At 50.2% G+C, this 24,125-nt stretch overlaps 1 protein-coding gene across 4 annotated transcripts; it reads right to left on the reverse strand.

Moving 5' to 3' along the window:
* Positions 1 to 1,990: 1,990 nt before the first annotated feature.
* PSME3IP1 (proteasome activator subunit 3 interacting protein 1) lies at positions 1,991 to 24,067 on the reverse strand. Of its 4 annotated transcripts, none has more exons than XM_075537923.1 (7): positions 23,896 to 24,066; positions 14,455 to 14,588; positions 13,623 to 13,721; positions 13,103 to 13,225; positions 10,673 to 10,805; positions 7,894 to 7,958; positions 1,991 to 2,357 (listed from the first exon to the last, which is right to left on the reverse strand). In XM_075537923.1, the coding sequence occupies exons 2-7, from the start codon at positions 14,579 to 14,581 to the stop codon at positions 2,140 to 2,142; spliced, it is 765 nt and encodes a 254-aa protein (XP_075394038.1). In that variant the 5' UTR covers positions 14,582 to 14,588; positions 23,896 to 24,066; the 3' UTR covers positions 1,991 to 2,139. The 4 variants fall into 4 exon arrangements, with proteins under 4 accessions (XP_075394038.1, XP_075394037.1, XP_075394036.1 ...); XM_075537922.1 differs by having other exon boundaries at positions 23,870 to 24,065; XM_075537921.1 differs by having other exon boundaries at positions 23,866 to 24,065.
* Between the last annotated feature and the right edge of the window lie 58 nt (positions 24,068 to 24,125).

Here is a 24,125-nt window from a genome sequence, read left to right on the forward strand (position 1 = left end):
GCTCCCTTCTCCCCAGCCTGGCAAGTGCCTTACAGGGCCTCAGGATGGACACTCCACCCCAGGTAGAGCTGGCCATAGGGAGGTTCACATCTTTTCTCATGCATGGTACAAGAGCCGTACAACTGCCACCACTCGCAGTGATGTACGCAGGGTCCAAGGAACCTGTCCCAAGTCCTGTCCGTAGCCCTCACCTCCTAGTTCTAAAACCCCACTCCCTCCCTCTGTCAGGCAGCAGCTCTTCTCAGCTTTGGATCGGAACCCCAGGCCTGCTCTGGATGCTTGCCAAGGCTGCCTGTCTCTTGGTCAGTGGATCCTGTGTTGTTCTTAATCCTTTCTACAGACTGCGGGCTTCTGCTCCAGGTGCTCCCCTCATGGCCACCCCAGGAGCTGAGGAAATAGGCGCCCGTGGCTTTCAGTGTCTCCCAAGACACGAGCACTGACATCTTGGCCTGAAGAGTGTCAGCTTCTCGGCACAGTCTGGAGGGTTGAGGCGATGGAGAGAGAGTTTTGGGAACAAGACCCAGTACAGGAAAAGCAGGCTGTAGTTCTCACAGGCTTTCATGTGAATGTGTCTCTAATCCCTGCAGCCGCGGTCACGGTCCTCCGCACCGCCAGGGCGGGCCATCACCGGCTTCTGCGAGTCTAGCCCCCTTGAGGTGGTGACAACTGGGGATGAGCTGAGGGTGCTGGCGCTGCAGCGATGGCAGTGAGGTCACAGGAACCACCAGGCAGAGGCTGCAGAAGGGGCTGACAGTCGCACCCGAGTGCCCAGTTTGCAAGGTGGGAGCTGGCAGCAGGCTCAATTAGCCCAGAGCCGTGGACAGGCAGGCAGGCTTCTCCAGGCACGGGCGATAGGAAGTCACCATCTACCCAAGGGCACCCGTGTGTCAGTGCACAGGAAGGGAACAGGAGCAGCTGGATGAGGTCCAGCGGCTTCGCTGCCCACGTTAAAACTGAGCAGTTCCTCAGCCTGCCAGCGACAGTGCGTGTCAACACATCTGTGTGCGTCTCTCTGCGTCTCACACCTGAAGTGGCACAAACAGTTGACGGGGAAACCAGGGAACAAAAGGAGGAGATGCGTTGGTCTTGAGAAGGCGGGGGAACCTGGAGTCTTGTGTTTCAGTCCATGCCTACCTTGGTCCTTGAGGTCTTCGGGCCGGCCACCTTGCCCACTCATTCTCTCCCTGATCAGAGGGCCCTCCAAGGAGGTGAGCAGCACCTCGAGGCTCTGGCCACTCCCACAGGAGAAGCAGGGAGGCAGCGGGAAGAGAAGCACCTCTAGGCCAGAGAAAGCTTCATCTGGGGTTAAACCCCAACTAGGTCATGTGCCACACAGAAGGGACTCTACAGAGCACCGAGGGAGCTCGTGTCAGGGAATGCGGTGTCCGCCCCTGGTGTGCAGCACTTGGACTCTCAGACGAGTAAGTCATCTTGCAGCTTGGACTTCTAGCCATGACTACCTAAGGCCCATTCTTTTCTTCTAAAGGGTAGAGCCTTCAACGTACTCCTTTCTTTAAAAACAAACGCATTTTGCCAGGCTGAGAAAAGGACTCACTGGGGAAGCTGTCCTGTGCCAGGACTTTCTCTCTTAGGCCAGCCCTGGGCTCAAATGGAAGGGGAGGGGAGGGAAGGGGAGGGCCAGGAGGGAGGGCAAATGCCACAAGGAAGGAGGGGAGGGGAGACACACCACTACCCACCCCCGAGACGGCTTCAACATCACTCCACATCAAGCACTGGGTAACAGCAGGGAGCCCCCATCTCACTGGCTGGCCAGGTCCGAGTTCCCGAGGGCTCCAAGAGGCCCACGTGACCCAGCAGTGCGCTTGTCCGCACACACGCTGCACTCACCCCTGCCCGGCACCCACCCCGGCTCACATGCTGCTGGGAAGGGGAAGAGGAAAACCAGACACACATGTTGCAGGGCATCTCTACTGGCCCCCTGACCTGCCACCTCAGGGAGTGGAAAGAGAGACCACACACACCTCAGGGCCACAGGTGAACTCTGGCTCATGTTTAGACTGGCTTGGTGATGCTATACCGCACAGGAAGCAGGCAAGGGAGGTGAGGCCCGTGGGCAGAAGACGTCGTCCACTCGACTGGCAGGGAGAAGTCCCCTCCTGGGGTCGGGCGGGCAGGGAGCTAGGGGGCCTCGAGGAAGGTGTTGGTCCGGAAGATGGAGGAGACAATCTTCCCTGTGGCATTGATGGTGCCCTCGCTGTCCGAGCTGGACTCCGAGTCGCTGCTCCCCGAGTAGGCGCCCAGGCCCGGGAGGATGCCGATGCAGACGGCCGCCGAGGGGCAGTGGAGGGAGGGGCCGCTCAGGGAAGGGCTTCCGAGGGACACGCAGGGCGGGGCTTCTGCAAAAGAGAAGGGAGGACCTTTACATGCCCACCCCTGGCACACAGTGGTATCAGGTGACGAGCCCACAGAGCCTCCTGGGCGCTTCCCACAAGCCGCTGCAGTCCAGACTACGTCAGACTGCTCGTACATCCGGGGCTGACCAACCTACTCAAAGGAAAGAGAGCGGCGTCGCCTGGTCTCCTGCATGCTGGACTTGCCGCAACCACAGGACCACAAGGGGACTCCTCTCCTGCTCCCACAGCAGGGCACAGGCCAGAGCCACGCTTGGAGTGCCACTGTGAGCTAAACTGATGCCTAACGGACGGCGCTGCTCAGGCTCGCTGACCAGCGAGGACCCCTTTCCCAGGCCAGCTTACAGTCGCAGAGGTCGCAGCCTGCAGAAAGGGGCGCTGCTTCCCTGCGGAGGGAGATGAGCACTTGGAAACCGATCGAACGCAGGCCGGCCCTTCCTCTTGGACAGCTGAGGGCACAGCCAGATGACATGCTAAGAGCACGCAGAATCTCTCCTTCCCACAGCTCCCGGGGCCACCCTAATGGCAGAGCGCCCCGATGTGGAAAACGCAGGCAGGACTCCCCAAACGAAAGGAAACATCCGCTCTCTAGCCCAGCCCTCCTCCTTCCTGCTACAAGCAGCCAGCTCCACCGACACTGTCTCACAACCTGCCTGGTGGGCGTCATTCCCATGGTTCCTGAGGAAGGAGGTGACGTGACTGAGCCTAGGTCACAGGCCACCAATGGGCAGAAACATGAAGCATAGGGTGACCCAGAGTGAATGCACTAACAGGACCCCTGATGGTGCCCTGACGGCACTGTCCCAGGGCAACAAGCCTGTCACTCCCGAGGGTCTCGCCTTCGAGTCCCTCCCCCTTCATGTAACCAAGTATGAAGGGACAGCACAGGTCTATGCAGTCTGGAGTGACCACGGCATCCCCCGACTGTGAGGCCAGTGCAGAGAGTGTGCAGGCACTCGGTGTATCTGCTTGTCTTTTCAGGAAGTTCTAAGAGACAGACACCAAACCCAAACCAAACTCACGGCCACCGAGTCGATGCCGCTGCCTGTGACCGTGTGGGATGGGGAAGACCCGGCTCTGTGGGCTCCTGAGGCTTCACGCTTTACAGGAGCAGAGTCTCCTCTTTCTCCTGCAGAGTGGCTGGTGGGCTTGACCAGCTCTCACAGGGGAGGAAGCAGCTGCTAGGGAGAAGCACCCCCACTCACACGCGGAGATGGAAAGTGAGGGTCGGGAGAAGGGCTGCAGAGCCCTTCAGGCCCCGGCTGCTGGAGAGCAGAGGCCAACACCTGCAGCGAACACCACAAGGGTGAAGTTCCTTAGGCAACACGGCGTTCTTCCACGCCTGTGTAGAGAAAACCGGAGGGGGAACCTGGCAGAAGCCTCGAGCAGTGCACAGAAAAAGCAAGCGGACTTTACAACGGAGGCCAACCTTCCGCAGACGGAGGGCAGAGCGGAGTAGGCATGGCCGCTGTGTGGCGAAGGGGCCAGCGGGGGCGTGGCAATGGCCTCCCAACTTTTAAATGGGGTTCATAAGAGAGCAGGGCTCTGAGAAGACTGGACACCATCTGAACGTCTATGGACAGAGGACTGGCTAAGCCAGGGCAGAATGAAGCATCTGTGGGTGTCCCAGTGTCAATGAAAAGGACAGGACTGTGCCCACGAGGTATGATGGAAGGGTAGGGAGAAGTCGTCTATGCAGAAGACGCACCACAATATATGAAAGGATGGAAAAGAAACTGTGTTGCATGTGGGGAAAGGAGCCGAGGAGCCAGGAACAAAGGAGTCTTATTTTCCAGTCCACACTCCATCCTTTTTGAATTTTCTAGTGTGTGCGTACATGACTTAGCCAAACACACAGCAACCTGATAGGACAAAGCAGAACTGCCCCCAGGGGTTTCCGAGACAAATTCTCATGGGAGCAGACAGCCTCATCTTTCTTCTGAAAAGTGGCTGGTGGTTTTGAACTCCTGACTTTGTAGTTAGAATGCAACTTGTAACCCACTAGGTCACCCATCCATACACACACAAAAATTTTAAAGGCAAAAGTTCAAGAAGCATCCAGGGCCCCTTAACTTAGGGAAGGCAGCCCCAGCCTGAGGCTGCACAGGACCCGGCAGCAAGCCTGATGAGCAGGTTCCCGACTATTCTCACCGAGCTGGAGCTGGAGCTGGAGCTGGAGCTGGAGCTGGAGCTGGAGCTGGAGCTGCTGCTACACAGGCAGTGGGCCCAGCGAAGGAAGGCCGGCATCGTCAATGTGTGGGACGAGAGGCCACGGGGATGCTCTCTTGCATACCATTTGTTACTTGAACAGTGATTGGGTGTTTAAGTGGGAAGGTCCTTTGGATCCTCCATTGAAAAATACTGGTGTGTGAAGAACTGAAAGCCTCGAAGGGTATGGATCAGTTCATTAGAAAATCATTGCAGCCAGGTATGTTATTTCATTCAGAATGCGAGGGGTCAGTTTTAGGCTCTATCCCGAGAAGGGAAAGGAGCCAGCCACCATCACCACCCCCACCCCAGGAATCTGGACTACTGTGACATCAGACTTTCAGCCAAAAGACCAACTCTCCCAATTATTGAGGAGATTTCAGGAGAGAAAAGAGACTGCAATTCCGACAATTTCCATTCCAGAAGCAGTTAGCTGTCCAAAGAGAACAAAAGGGTGCCCTCTGGTCCCGCTCCCTTGGCAGAGTTTCCTGCCCACTCCTGCATTGGCAGGCCAAGTCCCCACCGAGCACACCAACGAGGGAGTGCTTGTGCGGCCCCACAGCTGCGTGACTTGGGAGTAGATGGGACTGGCTCTGCTCAGGACTGGTGCAGTCTTGTGAATCAACGTCAGTCACGGCACTGTGTTCTGGGGAACAGAGAGACCACCTTTCTACTGCCGAGGGCAAGCCTCTGACGGAAGCTTCTGGGAGGTTATTCTGGCAGGACCTTAGCGCTGGCGAAGGAAGCTATTCCTTGCCCAGCTTCTGCCTCAAGACTGGAAAGGCAGGAGGAAGACTTCAGAATGACAAGATGCCATTGAAATCGGAGTCGGCCTGATGTGGTTTAGAGAAGGTATGAGTTTGCCTTCCCACAGGCTCATGCAAACAGTTCCTAAGAAGAACGTACCAGCTCAAGGGTTACAGATGGAAGGATGGAATTATACACTAGATACATGAACCACCACACACATACACATACACACACACACACACACACGGAGTTGCTGTCAGATACCACGGAGGTAGTTCCAATTCGTAACTGCCCGACATAGAACGACACCCAGCTGGGCCCCGTCCCCCCACTCTGGCAGCCCATCTCAGGGAGGGTCTTCCTTTCTGACTGTGTGTTAGCAGGGGTGAGAGTCTACAGGGAGGAAGCCTCCCCTCCTGTGCTGCTGGAACACACTCCACCTGCACTTCTTCCAACACACACGTGTCTGTTTTTCTCGCAGTCCCCAGGGCTCTCCAGTCTTCAACTCCGTGATTCAGAGCCATCCGCTCTCTGGTCTTCCTCATTCATTGTCCACCTTTTGCATGCATATGGGGTAACTGAAAACACCATGGCACACCTTAGTTTTCACAGACACATTCATGTATGCATAGCTCTCTCTCTCTCACACACACACCACCCCCTTCTACCTAGGCAACTACACTTTGACAAATTTCCTACTTACCGTATTCTCGTGTATAAGCCGAGTTTTCCAGCAAATTTTTAATCCAGTTTTTGTGGTAAAATTAGGTGCCTCAGCTGATATTCGGGTCAGCTTATATTTAAGTATATACTGTACTAAAAAAAGATGAACAAGAATTCCTACAATGCTAATAACTCAAAAACCAAACCTACTGCCACTGACTCCATCCACACCCAGAGCCAGCTTATATAGTTTCTACCGTCCTGTTCACAAAGAGCAGCTGGAGGATTGAACCACCAACCTTGCAGTTAGCAGTCCAAAGCCTCAACCCACAGCACCCCAGGGCTCCGTACATTGCTGAGGAATGCAAACCCACTAACTTCTTTGGAGGGTGATTTGGCAATATTAATCTACGTTATAAATGTAGATCCTCTCTGTGTATGTACATCAAATATGCACATAGTAATCTATATTTCCCTAAATAGAAATCAGAACAGGGAGAGAGACAATCTAGAACAGTGGTTCTCAGCCTTCCTAATGCCGCGAGGAACTTTCATACAGTTCCTCATGTTGGGGTGATCCCTGAAACATAAAATTATTTTTGTCGCTACTCCATACTGTAATTTTGCTGCTATGAATTGGGCAACCCTGTGAAAGGGTCATTCGACCCCCAAAGGGGTTGTGACCTACAGATTGAGAACCGCTGATCCAGATGTCCCCCCACAGAAAACAAGATCGCTCTCTTATGGGATAAGCTTATAGCAGATGGTTAACACCCAGTGCCACCGAGGCCTGACTCACAGCAGTCCGGGTGGGTCAAGGACAACTGGGACCCACAGAGTTGCCAGTGGCTTGTTTTTGGAAGCCTGTCACCAAGCCTCTTGTCCGTCCACCTCGTCCAGGGCCTTGCTCTTTTCCGCTGCCCCTCCACTTTACCAAGTATGATGCCCTTCTCCAGGGATTGGGCTCTCTTGACCACATGGACAAAGTACTTGAGACGAACCCTCACCAGCCTTGCCTCTAAGGAACATCCTGACTTCTTGCAAGACAGATCTGTTCGTCCCTTTGGCAGCCCGTGGTACTTTCAATATCCTTTGCCAGCACCCAATCTCAAATGCATCCGTTCTTCTTTGGTCTTCTGAAGGAGGTGAGTGGAAATCCCACCGCTCGGGCCAGGTGTTCCTTAGTCTCCCAATAACAGCCTTGCTTTTAAACTCTCGCCTGACCTCTCGGGAAATGTAATCTAGAACACAGAGCAGCGTCAGCCGCCCCCGTCACTGGCGCTCAGTAGCGACTGTAGTCCATTAAAAAGCACTTATCATCATCATCATCACTGAGAGAAAATCAATGGAAACTCTGTTGTAGAGCTGGCCCATTGGATTCACCGCAGGCGCAGCCTCCAGGGCACTGGAGGGTCCAAGTGAAGAGAGACTCCTGAACGGGGCCCGCGACACACACCTTCACTGACAACGCCGTGCACGCCGCCGGATCCAGAGGTGGGTCTCATCACAGGAAAGCAGCCACCTGAAGTCTCTATGTTCAATCCAATCCAGCCGTCTGCAGGGCCACACGCCAGGTGAAATCAAGAGGCTCGCCGTAGGGAAGGGGCAGAGAAAGGCCCTTTGTGAGCCGAGGCGCTGCGGCCAGGCCTGTGGCCCTCCTGGCAGAGCACAGCTGCGCTCCTCGGCATCCCGGTTCCCGATGGGCCACCTCTGCAGGGCAGCGGACGTCCTCCTGCACAGGAGTCTGGCCCCGGGAGTCAGAGTGCGGTAAACAAAGTGTAGTCAGGCTTGCTGGAGGCGCGGTGAATGCGTGTTCCGGGACGGGACGCATACTGGCCCTTGCCTATGGCTCACATGCACCCGAGCCACACAAAGACACAAAAACGAGGCTTCCACCCACCTTGATTCTTGTCATCCGGGTCAGGATCTGCTTTCAGTCTTTTCACACTGTTGCCACTCTCTGAGCTGTAACAATAAACAAATGAAGCCAAATCACAATGATCTCAAGCAGAGAACCAGGCCCTGGCCTGAGCACTTCCATGGGCCTCCCACCTGCTCAGGAGGCTGGGCTGAGGGGACAGTCCTCCGTTCAGCCTCACACTCTCTTTCCACTTCGATTTCTGGTTACAAACACAACTGAACCACTGGCCAATCTGAGGGACGGAGCAGTAGTTCTTTTCACACCCCCTAAGTTTCTGATTCCTCGTGTCCTTCTTTAACCTGGGAGGAGCCCTGGTGGCACAGTGGGCAAGGCACTTGGCTGCTAACGACCCCAGCAGCTACAACACAGAAGAAACAGGGGCTGGTCCGATGCGGTCTACACCAGAGATCAAGATGGCAGCACACTGGCATCAGACTGTGACCTTGGAAATCCTGTGGGCGGTCCTGCAATGGTCACTGTGGTCCAGTGCTGAAGCTCAGGAGCAAGTGTTTAGGGGCTTGCTACATTATCCTTCAGAACGTACACAGAGAGTGGCTTCCAAAGTGTCACTTGGCATCAGGATCACGGGCACTGAAGAATAAGCTCCCAGATGGCACTCTAAGTTTACTGAGCTAGAGTGGGCAGAGCCTGGGATTCCTCGTTAATAACCAACTCTCAGAGGTCAGGTACAGTTCAGTTCCCGTCTCAGCCGACCTATCACCTTGTCCCATAAGAAAACCACTGCTGGGGGCTCGATTCCCACTCACAGCTACCCCACAGGACAGAGGGTCCCAAGACTGTCAGTCTTCACGGGGCAGACTACTGGCAGCCAGGTGACTAACCTATGGTGCCCCCTGCGTTACACGGCAGCCCTTCGAGACCCAGAAGGGTTCCATGGAGGTGCTTCTGAAGGCGCTGTGATTCGCCTGGCTAGTGGGCAGGATGCACTGGGACGTGGACTGATGCAGGTGCAGCTAGGTTAACATGTATTGCCCTGTCATTTGATCTCCCTTCTGACTGATTTAAATGCGTTGTGGTTTTTAACTTTTTCTGCTTTCTTTAGGACTGAGGTTTTTGTCTGTTTAACTTTGCTATGCTCGTGAGTTTTGTTTGTTTTTTAAGGTTTTTCTGTAAATGAAATCCAGGCTAGGTACTTCCAGGGAGACAGTAACTGGATTAATGTCTCCTTGGGGGTATGGCAGGGAGGATGGGGGGAAATGGGGAGTTAACAACGATGAGTACACAAATGAAGAAAATGTTCTAAGACTGACTGTGGTGATGACTGTACAATTCTTGATGTGACTGAACTATTGAATTGTGAATTATATGCCAATAAAACTGTTGGGGGGAAAGTTCATGTGAAACCATGGAGTTAAAAGACAATGACATTTTTCTACAAAGGGTTAGCCCCTCACACAGTTCACCAAGGGAGCCACAGGCAAGCACAGCCGACACTGAGCTCCTCCTCAGGGGGCTCTGAGGACCAGGCAAAGGAGCCGCTGGCAAGAGTCCTGCCTCGGTGAGAAGCCCTGCCTGGGCACGGTCTAGCCAGACTGGCCCGGGCTGAGCCCTGAGAGACGCTCAGACTTGGCCTGAAAGCTTAGGTAAGAAATTGAGAAGAATGATTCCTATCTCAGGTACTGGACCCCTTTGAGGCTGCTGTACCAGGAAGACATTTCTCCTTGCAGACAACGTTCCTGGGACAGCTGCAGCCAATGGATGGTGTGCCAAACCACAGGGCTCCCTTCAAAACACCTGGCTGGTCACCAGCCTGCCATATTGATTTTCCTAATAGACTGCACTTAAAAACGTGACATCACTTCGTCGTGGGCTGGTGGGACAAGATGGAAGTGAGAAGGCTCAACCCTTTTAGGACCTGTAGAGGGAGGAACAGATATTACAAAGAACTGACAAACCTCCAGGCAGTGCTGCCCGCGCCATGTCTAGGTCTGTGACCTGACACAGCTGTGCCTGCCTGGGGTGTTCTCTCTCTCTCTCATCTACCATTGCCTTTTCTAAGGCTTTTCCCAACTTCCCCAACACAAGCACACACATACTCTCTCGGCAGCTACTTGCCAGTTACGTGCTTCCTTCTCCTTGCTCTCTTTATAAAATAAACATTTCAAAACAAAAAACCAACCCTCTTACCATTGAGTTGATTCTGACTCAGCAATCCTACATAGGGCTGTCAAGGCTTTATAAAACTTTACTGGAACAGACAGCCATTCTTTTTCAACCAGCTGGCAGGTTTGAACCACCAACCTTGCTGTCAGCCATCCAACACGTACCTGGCAGCGCCACTGGGGCTGTCATTAGACCCCGTCTTGCTCTCGTAAGACCCGGTGCAAGCCCTTTCACAGAACCTGCAACCTCATTTGCCTAGCAACATAGTCAATTCTCAAATACTGGGCCCCAGGCCTCCTATGACTATGTGAGCTTGGACAAAGGTTCTCAACCTTTCAAAACCTCAGACTCATCTGTGAAGCAGGAATTATACAAACTTGCATGTTTTAGTGGCTGAGATTGTGTATGGAATGCCCATAGCTGGCGCATGGCAAGTATCTTACAAAGGGTGCCTGCACTGTATTTGTTGCATAGGGTCCAAGAGACAAGGGCCACGGGCTACAGGAGACATCAAACCCTGGACGAGGGAAGAGGATTGAGGTGTTCAGAAAGTCAGCAATCAGGCTGGGCAGCCCTAGAGGTGGTGTCTCAGTGGGGTCAGGGCGAGAGGAAAGCTGTGTGCCTGATGGCTGACCTCTTGTGCTTCACAGCCCCGGCCAGCAGCTTCGCCTGGGAGAACTTGGTCTTGCCTTCGATTGGCTTCACTGCCGGTTTCTTCTCCACGTCTTTCTTGTTTTCTGCAGACATGCCAACCTTGTTGAGACTACTGTGAGTTACGGGTTAAGGGTCAAGCCATGGTAAACCGAGAGAATGTCCTTCATGATCCTAGAACATCCCCAAGCCTGGGGGGCCACCCGGCCGTACAAGGCAACAGCAGAACCTTCAAGGCTGTTGAAATGCAGGCTCCCTCCCTAGCCCTGACCTACGAGATGAGTCTCCAGAGACCCAGGAATTGATGTTTTTCAAACTCTCGCAAGATGACAACGCATCTGCAACACAGCAGTAGAGCCAAGATGCTGCTTTTAAAAGCATAACCGGCTCCTTTGTGCAGGTCACTATTTCATACATGGTATCAATCCTCAGACTCGGGGGCTGTCCCTGTCTTCCTTCTCTCCACCAGCCTCCCTCGCTCCCTCCCTTGTGCTCTCTCACCACCTAGCAGGGCCTAATGATTCCGCCAGAGGTGTTCCCACAGTGGGGCTCCTAGTTAACTTGCCGTTGGCCCTCACCGGGACAACAGCGACATCTAGTGCCCAAGGAGAAATCTAAGGCGCACGTATGAAAACCAAACCCCAAGGCCTGAGCTAATTCTTCTGACTCATCCCCTCTACAGGACAGAGCAGAACCACTCCCTCGGGTTTGCAAGGTTGAACATCTTTACAGGCTGGTCAGCCTCATCCTTCTCTCATGACACAGCCAACGAGCTTGAAACACCGACCTTGCAGCTCTGACAGAAGCCCAATGCTAGTTTAGTCCATGGTGCCGTGACTCTTACACGTGTAAGTGGAGACATGGAATTCAAAGATAATGTAATTTCTCCCCTTGTACTATCAGCCCAAAGGGGAGAGGTGGGAGGTCTTTGGACTCAGCTATTTCTCTCTGCCTTTGAACAATGGAGAAAGCAGGGCACCAGAGGAAATTTTAATCCTGCAGAGCTCTGTTCTTGGGGCCATCAGCTACTCTAAGTACCTGCGGTGTTCAGAGGGGATTTTCTAAAATGCTCAGTACTATTCTGAGGTCCATCATTTAATGTTTTTTTTTTCATTTAATGTTTTTAAGGTCCCCATGGAAATATGTTAACACTAACAGCTCATTATGAATCAAACTGAAATAGAGACTTCATCCTTCTAGCAAGAGTATGAAAAACAGCAAACTGTGACTTTTAGCTGCAAGTCCATCATTAAGGGGCAGAAACTCAAAGAAATTTCTCCATCTTAACTCTTGAAAAATAAGGCAAAAATGGAAAGAGGCACATTGAAAATAAAAAGCACAGGTGTTTCTAATACAAAGCAGAGACAAAAACCAACATTTAACTTTGTAGTTTTAAGTGAAGAAAAACACCCAACCCTTTTCTTTTCGGAGGGGAGTAGGTAAAAATGTAATTTTTGATCCATATCCAAAACATAAGGAACTGCCCCTTTGAACTCCCTTCCTCCCCCAAATCCTCTCAAGCACATACCCTCCCTCTCAAAAACGTCAAGGAATTCATTAGATGGAACATTTTTCTTGTATTAAAAAAATTTTTAATGCACATGATATTGTTAATATTGTTGATTTAACCTAAGTGAGGAGAGAGTTCTGTTTCGTAACGGGCCAGGAGCCACGGCTGATTTGCATTTGGAGGGAGAGCACTAGGGTCACGAGCAGAGGTAAGCACCTGGTACCAGTTTACAGCTTCCCTAAGCAACCGCCTGACCCGCCATTCCTATCCCAACAGGGCTCTGGCTCCTTGAGTGTCTGGGGTTAGTCCATCATACACCAGGTCGGGAGGTCTGCTTCTCATCCTTTCTTCCAGACAGTCCAAGTTCCCAATAAAATAGTGCCTGTTCCTGAGAATGAGGAGACCACAAAAATCTCGGGGAAAAGCAGAGTGAGGAGGGAGGGGCTGGGGTGGCACAGAGCTGAGACTTCTAGCCCAGCAAGTAACGTGGTATGCCTAGTAGGCATTCACGCAGACGCCAAAAAGGCCACCCCCTGAGCCAAAGCAAAGTCACCTTTGCTGCTTTCTCTGCACCTTACAGGGACAGACCACGCTGGGCCTGTAGAGAAACTCTCCTACCAAAGACAGACAAACTCCTTTTCATATCAGAAGCCAACCTCTCCCCTGGAGGTGGTTTATTTCACCGCCCACCGGTCTCAGCATCTTATCCCACAAGGACTCTCTCGTCCTGGCTGCCAAGACTTACACGTGAGTTAATCCACCACAAGGGTGTGGTAGTGGGCTACCCACACCGTAACCTGTACAGATCCTGGCTGGCCAGGCAGCCGCCAGGCTGGAGAAGCCCAGGGCTCGCCTTCAGCCTGTGGATGAGCCCTCAGCACCTCGCGCAGAGAACAAAGGATATCCTGTACTCCTTCAGCTCCTGCAGTTCTTCTTCTCGGCGCTGCCTTTCCAGGAGCTCCTGCTGGCGAGACACCTCATCCAGGAAGTTGGTCTCATCCTCATCTAAGCCCCTTACCATATTTTCTGAGGAAATAATTAAGCAGGGGACGCTTAGCAGACTAAAGGGAAAAGAATCAGCTAAAATGCTTGCCTTTTCCTGTGTTTAATAAACAGAGATCCTGTAGGGAGCAGAAGACAGACTGGAAAGCTCATGCCGTTCGGATACAGGAGTGGAACACGGCAGGGAACCAAGGCGCTTCTGGCCATTACTGGATATGAGCATGGGAGGAAATGGGTGCCTCGAGCTTTAAACAAAAACATTCAATGTGGTACAGAAGCAGGAGGCTCTTTTCTCTTAATGAGCACCTGGAGAGGAGCTAAGGGGGACAAGTCCGTGGCTACTGAGAGGAGGGTTTGCATGAGGCCAAAGTACCCCACAAAGGCCCTGCCGAGTCCCCTGGACTCTAATTCCTGGGCTTACTGAATTTGAACTGCTCTTCATACTCCTGCTGCTTCTTGTCCTTCTGTTCCTGTAGCCTTTCATACAGAGACCGAGGGTCATACACCTCCTCCGGGCATTCTGAAAGAAAGGAGAAGGGGGTGAGGGGGAATCAGAGCCAGCCTCCGAATCGTCAGCCTATGTGGGGAGCACAAAGGCTCCAAAGATAAAGCCGAGTCTTCTCTGCATGACTGAGGGCAAAGATCATACAAAAATAATATTCAAAGTCTAGCATCAGTGTTCTTGGGGCCCACTGCTTGAGCAGCCAACTGGCTGACCGGCCAGCCCAGAGCCTGGGAAGACCAGTGTTCTCACTGTACAGATCCCGGTGGTCCCGTGACAGTGCACAGATACTACCCCGGGAGACGGAACAGCCTGGGAGGAGCTCCTGGGAGGCAGTGTGGTAGGACGGAGGGCAAGGGCGTGACTGTCCTGGTTCTGCCCCAGCTACGGAGGCCTTAGAGCAGGGGTCCTCAAACTACGGCCCGTGGGCCACAGGCAGCCCGCCGAGGATATTTCTCCAGGCCGCCGGGTGTCTTTGCCCCGTTTTGTTTTTCACTTCAAGATAAGATATGTGCAGTGTAGGAATTTTTTTATAGTGGTTTTTTTAAACTATAGTCCGGCCCTCCAACAGGTCTGAGGGACAGTGAACTGCCCCCGTTTAAAAAGTTTGAGGACCCCTGAAAATAGAGGTTCCTTCACCCTTCTGGGAGTCAGTTCCTCACATCTAGAGGGAGGTTATTAATATGTATTTTGCAGCGCTGTTACGGTAACAGTTCATGATGTTAAATGCCAAACTCTTAAGAATCCGTACCTTCTGGATCCTCGGGTTTTCGAACTTTTTCCCATTCTTCTTGCCTCCTTTTGCGTCGTTCGTCTAGTTCCGCCTCAGACACAAACTTCTTTTTCATAACAAGGTTACCATCATCCCCTCCATCCATAATGGAACTAGTTTACAAAAAAAGAAAACAAAACACTTCCAAGTGAGAGCCCGGAAGACTGAGCTCTGGGGCACCCGACAGTCTAGCTCAAAATTCACTCCCTAACTTGAAGGGAAGAAATTTCCCAGTTGTTTCACTTTAAGCACACAGTTATGTTTTCACAAGGTATCAGGTAGGTTTTATCAGCAGAGTCAGCATAAGACTTGGAACAGTTCTCATTACACGGTGCTCCAGAGTAAGTCGCACATTGTAAATATTTCTCTGTCCCTCCCTCTTGGGGAAAGTGGCAGGCTGGACATCTCCCTACCCCCATCCTACTCCCAGCTTCCATCCTCTATCATTTCTGTAACATCTGACATGAAAATCCTGCTTCAGGGGCAATTCCGCTTGCTCTTCCTTCCAAGTAGTTCAGAATAAAGGCGGCCAACTGCTGGAGGAGTTTGAGAACTGGAGCGTGGCCAGTCTCCACAGTGCGTAAGAGCTGTCCAGAGGCACATACAGCGTGAATGGAGAAAGTGAGGCTGGAAGAGCCCAGTTCTCCCAAGTTCCAATTCAAGGTCATGTCCACCAGACTTACTACGACTTGTCTTTCACCTCCTCCCTGAAAACACCACGTCCACGCAGCAGCACAGCATTCTACCTTGAACCCTTCTAAAGAAATGGCAGGGGGCTGCTCCCGCCTTCCTCGGGCTTCAGTTGTGAGGGGTCATCAGTCGGCTCCCGCTCAGGTGACCCTGGGTACACCAGAAGGGGACACTGCACGGCCCATGCCAGCCTCACAGTTCTTACGTTGGAGGCAGGGATGCAGCCACCATGTCAAAACATCTTGTCGAAGGGCTGCCCTCTGCTTCACCAAGCACGATGCCCTTCTCCAGGGACTGGCCTCTCCTACACGTCCAAAGCACGTGAGACGAAGTCTCGCCACCCTGGTCGCTAAGGAGCAGTCTGGCTGCACTTCTTCCGCGACAGATTTGGCTTCCTTAGAGGAGTGGGAAATCCAACTCGACATCTGCCCAAGGGTGAGTCCTCTGAAGCAGAGGGGTCAGACAGGCCTCTTCACTGCGACCTTCCTTACCTGAGCCCCCACAGCACCTCTCCGCGGGCTCGGTTTCTCGGCCTGGTCTGCTCATCTGCTGCAATAGTCTCATACAGCTCACAGACAATACTGCCCACTGAGGGGTGGATCAGGGAAGCTAACAGACTCCACGCCAGGATCAGCAATGCCCAGGATCCGGTTCTTTTGTCCACAGGACCTCTTCTCATCCAGGCTCACAGGTACGTCTCTCTTTTGCCCTCAGCCTCTCAGCTGCACGGTCCCTTAACCAAGCTCCTTTACTGTAGTGCTGCCAATGCCCACTGTAATTTTGCTAGTTATGAATTGGGCGACCCCTGTGAAAGGGTCGTTTGACCCCCAGTGGGGTCGTGACCCACAGGTTGAGAACTGCTGTCTTAAATACACCCTAGGATATAGCCCCACTAGCCCTCAGAAAAGTTCAGCCTGCCTGTCTCTCCAGGGATCTACTTTCGGTGCTACAGCCACAGCCACAGTCACCTCCGTTGCCTTAACTCGTCCACTCCTACCCTTGCCTCCGTAGTCTATGAGTTTCCCTCTTGCCTCGCTCTTCACACGAGTGAACATGTCTGTGCTCCAGCCAGTAATTTACCCTCCTTTCCATCCTTCTCCCAGTGACCCACCAAACAAGGCTTATTTTAGTGTCATAACCTTTTCTCAACTTTTTACAACAGTGGCTTTGTACAATATTCATCCTTTTCTTATTGATTTACATTTCTCAGCATAATGTCCTTCAGGTTCTTCCGTGTGGAGATGTTTTAATCGTTTTGTTGACATTGCCTAGTATTCCACTCTGTAAGCACCAGTTGATCCATTCTTCCACTAACGAGCATTCAGGCTGTCCCTGAACAGTGCTCCTGCTAATAACATGCGTGTGCCTATACTTATTGTGTCACAACTCCATTTCCCTAGAAACAGGACCACGCTGGATCATGTTGAAGCTAGCACCATCTATTTTCCACAATGGTTGTATCATTGTGTAGTCCCAACAGCAGTGCAGAGCCTTCCACTCTCTCCATGATCTCATTAGCGCCCCCTGCTTCCTTTTTGGGGTACTGCTGGGGTGAGACATCTCACTGCTGCTTTGATTTACAAGTCTCTAGTGGCTGATGATTCTGAGTGCTTTCTTCGTGTTTGTTGGTCCCCTGCTATCTTGATGCAGAAGATCCCTAAACTCCAAATCGATATACTGCTGGCTGAACCTCTCCTCAGAGGCAAACATCAAGAAGTGTCTATCACTCCTCACAGCTGAGTTTCTGCTCTTCTTTGCTGGTTGTTGTTCTCCTTTGGCAGAAATGTGGAACTCAGCCTCTATTCCGAATAGCTCGCCATGTGTTACTTACTGCACGCTAACAAGGAAGCAGAGTTTGCACTATGCACACATCCACCTCACGCTGATCCCTAGATGACCCCCAGCAACAAAACTGTCTGTACAAAACCAGCTAGCTAACATTATGCTCTTACATGAGCTGTGTGCATCTCATTTTATTTACTCCCATATTAACTAGCCCTCTGAGATGTTACCTCTTTACTAATAAAGAAGTTGAGGCTAGAGAAGTTGGGCCCCTGGTTCAAGGTGATAGGAGTGGTGAATGGCAGAGTCAAGACTCAAGTCCAAATGTAACATCAAAATCCATACTCTTACCCACTTCAGTAGACTCCTCCTAACCCTTGATGGAAACAAGGACACATCCATTCCAGCTCTGTCTACATCACATTCCACTGCTGAAAGCATTTTGTATAATATTCTTATTTCATACAGAAACGGAAGCTCAGGAAAGAAATATAAATATTTACACCAGGAAAACTGTAAGACCATTTTGAGAGCTACAAGAAAGAAAATGAAATCAACCAACAGAAGCTGCTGCTCCCTCCTAAAGCCATTTACCTGGACCTTTCTGCTTCAGTTAGCAACACAAAGGCCTCTAGCCAGAAGCCTATTTATGGAACCAATCTCTGTAGCCAGGCCAAAATTCCTAAAGTCTGCAGAATGACAGAAGGAAACAAGAGCCAACATTTTCTTAAATGTCGCTGGCACAGACAATGTGCACGATGGAGGGCACTGAGGGATGCCCTCCTCAGCCTAGTAACCATAGCTCCATAAGCGATCTTGTTTCCTGCCTCCTCCCTTATCCCGCACACCACTGGGAGATGGTCATCCTGCCCAGATTTCAACCTCGCCAGGTGGACTACTGCAGCACCTCCCAGGTAGCCTTCTTAGAGTAGGTATGCATGCTAGGACACTTCTTCCTTAAACACAGCTGAAATCTGGCTCCCTAATAATTCCACACCCAGTAGGACGGGACAGAAGGCACCAAATCCCTCCCAAATGGCTGTTTCTGAGCCAGGCACCCATAGCGTCTTTAAGCTTAAAAAATAGAGGAAATTGGTGTCTTAAAGCTGCAAACTTTTAAAATTATTTATTACTTCAGCTTGGGAAATAAATAGGAGGGCATGGCAGTGTTCCTGGTAGGCATTAAATGCATCTTTTCACTCTCATTACACATTTAAAAAATGCAAATAAACTACAATTTCTTTCAATAGGTCAAATAAAGACTTCACAGGTGGCCATCTACAGAAGAATTCAGTGACTTTAAATTTTTTCTTGTACCTCACAATTGAAAAAAGCAAACATTTTCATGGCCTATTGAGTTTTGGGGAAAAGACCAACCTTTCACTTAACTTTAACAAAGATCCCTAAGATTCCAAGGACTTCTTCCCACAAGTGTTCTAGGGTCATGTCCACAGAGTCTTAAATTTGCAATAGATAAGGATCTGTCCAACATTTCAACACAGAACAGAATATTAAATTCTTCTGACTCCAGACCTTCTGGGCCCATGGAGGTTGGATGTAGCCCTGAAACCACCACACTAAGATATAATCTTTAAAACTTAGACCCTTAGACCAGAAATGTCCCTTGAAGTCTTCATAGAACCAAACAATAGTTTAGCTCATCTAGTTAAAAAATGTATGCCTCAAGCATGGTTTATGTATTTATTTTTTAATCATTTTATTGGGGGCTCGTACAGCTCTTATCACCATCCATCCATCGATCCATCCATTGTGTCAAGCACATTTGTACATTTGTTGCCATCATCCTTTTCAAAACATTTTCTTTCTACTTGAGCCCTTGGTCAGCTCCCCCCCTTGCCCCCCAGCATGCTGCTAAGCAACGACAACAACTGCAAAGGTTACTTTCACGGGAACCCTAAGGAGTGGGGAGTCTATGGTAGGGGAAGAATGGCCCCACACATCAAAGACTGTCATCAGCTTCACTGACTGCACATGGACCCTCAGCCTCAACACCAAGATAACAGTTTTTAAAAAGAATCTTCTAAACATTTATCACGCTTTTAGGAAAAGATACATTTATGGAAATCAAGAATTTCTCTCTCTCCTTTTCATCAGCAGTTTTCAATTAAGTGTTAGAATTCAACTCCTACCCAAGTGGGTTTGTCTGTGCTATTGTCATCTTTCTCACATACAGAAAAAACAGATCTCCCGGTTAACCCATTTTAGAGCTGCTTTCAGTTAAAAAAAACAAACAAACAAAAACGGCAGGGAAATACATGTGGCTGAAGCCCCCGGTGAATCCCCTGTGGCTATGGATCAGGGATGCGGATAGCCTAGTTACCATGCAGAACCCACTGGAAAGTGGGTTGCTGCAGCTGCAGCGAGGTTACAATGTAGCAAGCACTCTCACCTGTGATCTCCCCTATGACCCACTTAACTGTGTTCTAGTTCACGTTTTCTGCTTTCTTTTTGGTTGGGGTTTGTGTCTGTCGTAGCTTGTTGTGCTTGCTCATTTGTTGTTTAATGCTGTTCTGTGTATGGCATCCAGGACGGATGGATCTATAGAGACAATAACTGGATTGATGGTTCCTTGGGGATATGATAGGGGAGGTTGGGGAAAATGGGAGCCAATAACGATGGGTACAAGAATGAAGAAAACATTCTAAAACTGAGGTGATAATTGTGACTGAACTACTGAATTGTTTGATGTGGAAATTATATGTCAATGAAAATGTTGGGAGAAAAAAGGAGCATGAGCTCATTAAAAAAAGAAGAAAAGAAATGTAAAGACAATGGCTTTGGAATGTGACAACGAAATCTGAGATGTTCAACGAAATGAAGAGCTTGGCACCCAAACTGGAGGCCCCTGAATCACTAACCATCTACCATATGCAGACGAAACAACTATGCTTTCTGAAAGCAAAGAGCCTTCATGAATTTACAACCGTCAGTATGGATCACCCCTCAGCATAAAGACACAAAAATTCTTAAAACTGGACCACAAAGCAACATCATGATAAATGGATACACGGTTGAAGCTGCCAGAGATTGCATTTTGGCTGGATCCATAAGCAGCAACAGTGAAAGCAGCAAAAAATCAAATGGCACATTGCCCTGGGCGAATCGACCGCAAGAGACCTCTTTACGTGGGAAGCTGAAAACCATTTGGGTAGGAGATGAATTCGAACACTTTGAAGAGTAACGTCCACCTGACTGAAGCCTTGGTATTTTCAACCACCTCACATGCATGCAAGGCTGCACAAGGAATCAGGAAGGCGGAAGATGCCTTTGACTCGTTGGTGAAGACTATTTAAAGTAGCATGGCTGCCAGAAGAACCTGTCTTGAAAAAGTACAGCCAGATGCTCCTTGGACGTGAAGACGGCAGGACGTCATCTCATGTCCTTTAAACATGGCGCCTGGAGAGACGACGCCCTGGAGAAGGGCATCGAGCCTGGTCAAGGACCTCACGGAGGTGGACTGACAGAGTGGCAGCAACAATGGCACAAACAGCAGCGATTGGGAAGCTGTGGCAGGACCAGGCAGTGTTTCGCTCGGTTGTACACACGCTCGCAATGCAAGGTGGAGACAACTTGACCCCTAACAACAACATATTTCCACGACAAGCCTTCATGATTCTGGACCGCATTCACTGTAATCGCTGAAGATGGTTTTTAACAGCTCTTAGATGAAGTATCTAGCATATATTAGGTATAAAATACTTTTGTGCCATGCAAACTGGATTAAAAATCAAATCACACGACTATCAATTATACAACTGATATCACTAATACGGAAAAATAAGCGGTTTTAGTAAACGTTACATTATTTAGAAGGGATTATGTAAATTCTTCAAGTAAAAAGATTCATGGAAAACGAAATCATACCAAAATTATTCTGTCCACACCTAAAGGTTTTATGCTGGCACAAAGAAATAGCATCATTTTCAAATCTGTTCACAGCCAGGAAAAAAGCTCTCCGATCTCACACCACAGTCACTATTAAACACTGCACTGCTGGCTTTGTCCTGGCTCCTGTTACGGGATTCCATTTCTGAGCCGGTGGTACAAATAGGCTTAGTGTCTTTCTTACGTAGCCTGCTACACATCTAAAATACTAATCTTACAGTGCTGCCCGCCAAATTGTTGCAATCCTCACTTGAAGTACTATTATTCCATTTAGCTCTGGCCCTGATACAAGTGTATGAGATCTGGTTTCCAGTGTAAATGAATTTTGTTTGAGAGCAGACTACTTAACAGTTGACGTCACTGGCCGCCACCACATGCTCCTAACTCTAAAATTAGACAGATTGCATGAGTTAAAGCACACCGGGGGCGATCGGATCTCTGGGTTATGGAGTTAGGGGGCTTCACTTTGGCCACCAAAAACAAGAGCCCAATCTACTTGCCTTTTGTCAGTCAAAGGCACTACGCTTCCCAGGCTTTTAAGCCAAATGTTCACATCGCAGGGGATTTCAAAATGCAGGACAGCAGCTTAGAGGGAATTGCCATCCATTTGGCAAACTTCGCTTCATTCCAAAAACAGACTGTTTTCTGGCCAGAAAGCACACAGACCAAACTACAGTAATTTGGGTCAAGCTGACATTCCCTATAATATCCAACTTCCTCAGAGAATGATCATCACCAACAGAGAACACACTGTCAGCATTTTCCGTAGAACTAATCAGACACTAACTCACAAATTCAAGAAGCCAATGGAGCACCAGGGGGCCCTGGCTGTGCCATGAGTTAAGTGCTAATTTGCTAACCACAGGTCTGAAATCCAAATCCACTAACCACAGTTCCTTGAGAGGAAAATGAGGCTGTGTGCTCCTGTAAAGACGCACAGCTTCAGAAACCCTGCGGGGTGGTTCTGATAAGGGAACTAGGAGTTGGAATTAACTCCGTGACAGTGGGTTGGTTTGTCCATAGGGTTTAGTTTTTGTTTTTTTGAGTACCTGGGTGATTAACACAGTTAAACTCTGAACTACTTGTCACAGGGTTAGCAGTTCACAGCCACCCAGAGGTATCTTGTAAGACAAGCCTGGCTTCTGACAGACTTAAAAACTCTACGGAGCACAGTTCTCTGATATACAGAGTCATCATGAGTTGGGCTCACTCAATGGTAACTAACAAGAATACTAAATTGAATATAAAGAAATTCAGGCCTGGATAAATCAAAATGAAAATGAAGAAAACTATAAGTGAAAAGGAAAAAAAAACCGTAAACACCTAGGAGTTAAGCTGATCTTATTTCAGAATGAAGAACAAGTATACTCCAAAGGTCGTCGAGAAGGACAATGCCTGGGACTGCTTAATTTACCCATGACCCAGCTGACTCGGCTCTTAAATTACTCCACTTACCAGACATTTGGCACTCAATTTGAGAAGCGGCAATTTGACCCTAACCAAACAGCCAATTTCCTGGAAGGCAAAAGCAAAGCTGGCTACTCATTAGGATGATCTTGACATAAGCCTTCCTTTCTTACAAGGTCATAGAATTTCCCTACAGGGTAAAGGCATCAAGACTTCAGTTGAGAAAGATAATTGGGCAGTCTCTGCTTTCAGCCTCTGACAAATTATTAACAGCTTACTGCAGGCTCTACTGGAAAGCTTTTACAAGGACCCTTTATCTCAGCTCAATTCCCTGCATCAAAAAGAGAGGACACACTTGCTACTTCTTTTCGAGGATTTTGGGTACTCTCCAAGCCAGCACACACAATGAACCAAAACATGGACAGGACACCAATTGCATCACATACAAGCAATTATTGGGAATTCTGGCCACCAGGTCCCACCCTCAGGTGGTGGGGTGGGGGTGGGAGGAGGGTTCCCAAGCCAGACCTACTCAGTCACAAATTGGGGGTGGGACCTGAGAATCTTCCATTTTTACAGCTCCAGGGCATGTGTTCTACTAAAGCTTAAGAACTACTGTTATGAATGAATGAGACTCCCTTTCCTCCACATCCCCTTTCCCCTACCCATCCTGTAAAAGCTGATATTCCTGTGGGCCTCCATCTCATCAAAAACCCAAACGTATTGCTGTCCAGTAGATTCTGACTCAGCCACCCGGTAGGGTAGGGCAGAACTGCCCCCTTGGGTTTCCAAGGCTGTTACCTTTCCACAACAGGCAGTCTCATCTTTACCACTATGAAGGTGCTGGTGGATTTGAACCACTGACCTTTCGATAGCAGCCGAACGCTTATCCCGCTGCATCATAAGGGCTCCTTCACCAACTCACAAACTAGGGGGGAAAACAAACTGCTATCGAGTGGATGCCAACTCATAGCGACCCTCGAAGGCAGGTTAGAACTGCTTCTCTGAGTTTAGGAGACGGTGATTCTTTTACAAGAGTAGTCTTTCTCCCGCAGAGCGACTGGTGGTTTCGAACTGTGGGCCTTGCAGTTAGCAGCCCAACGCGTAACATCTCCACCAGTCCTCACAAACAAGACGCTCCAACTCTCGTCCTCAGGTTTCCTCATCAGCAAAACAGGTGCGCTATGTTTTTTTAATTGGAAGAAAGGTCATTCGCACAGCAACTGGCGCAAGGTACATAATACACGTTTCCCATCTAGTACGTAAATTCAACCATTTTCAACCAGGGGGTCCCCCTACCTCCCCAGTACGGAGCAGAGCCTTCCCCTCCTGGGGCGCTGGGTGGCCCCGTCGCAGAGGAAGTGGAGCAGAGGCGCAAGTGGCCCGTCTTAATTAAAGGGTCGGGAGCCGCCCCCACGCGACCCAGAGGCCTTCCCGGCCGGTTCCAGCAGGTTCCCGACCTCGGGGACTTAGGATATGGGACGAGTAAATGGACAGAGGAGCAACAGGCCCGGTCCTAACCCTAACTTCTGCCACAGCACCCCTCTTAGCAAAGAAAAAGGAGTCCAGGTTTAGTTGCCTGGCTGGAGCCCAGGCCGCACTCACCTACCGGTGCGCGGGAGGCGAGACTCTCACCTCAGTAGCGCCTACCCCTAAACACCACGGCAAAGGCCACTCGCTCTTTGAAAACCAAAAAGGAGGGAGCCAGAATAAGACAAGAGCCTTTGCTTTTGTATTTCTTTTGACCCTTCAGGGCTTCCTCTTCCTCGCCGCCACAGTAAAGTCCCGCCCCACTTCCGGCAGCGTCAGCCAATCCACAGCTCTCTTTCTCCCCGGTAGCGTGATGGAAATCCGGTGCTCCCAAA

This window comes from Tenrec ecaudatus, chromosome 18 (assembly GCF_050624435.1).
Source record: "Tenrec ecaudatus isolate mTenEca1 chromosome 18, mTenEca1.hap1, whole genome shotgun sequence".
Taxonomy (NCBI): Eukaryota; Metazoa; Chordata; class Mammalia; order Afrosoricida; family Tenrecidae; genus Tenrec; species Tenrec ecaudatus.

Excerpts from the sequence above, each read along its gene's own strand:
- PSME3IP1 (XM_075537923.1), bottom strand. The coding sequence starts at position 14,581 with ATGGATGGAGGGGATGATGGTAACCTTGTTATGAAAAAGAAGTTTGTG. Across the intron at positions 13,722-14,454 it reads AAAACCCGAGGATCCAGAAG|AATGCCCGGAGGAGGTGTAT; the intron begins GTACGGATTCTT and ends CCTTTCTTTCAG. Across the intron at positions 7,959-10,672 it reads GGGGCTGTGAAGCACAAGAG|CTCAGAGAGTGGCAACAGTG; the intron begins GTCAGCCATCAG and ends TTATTGTTACAG.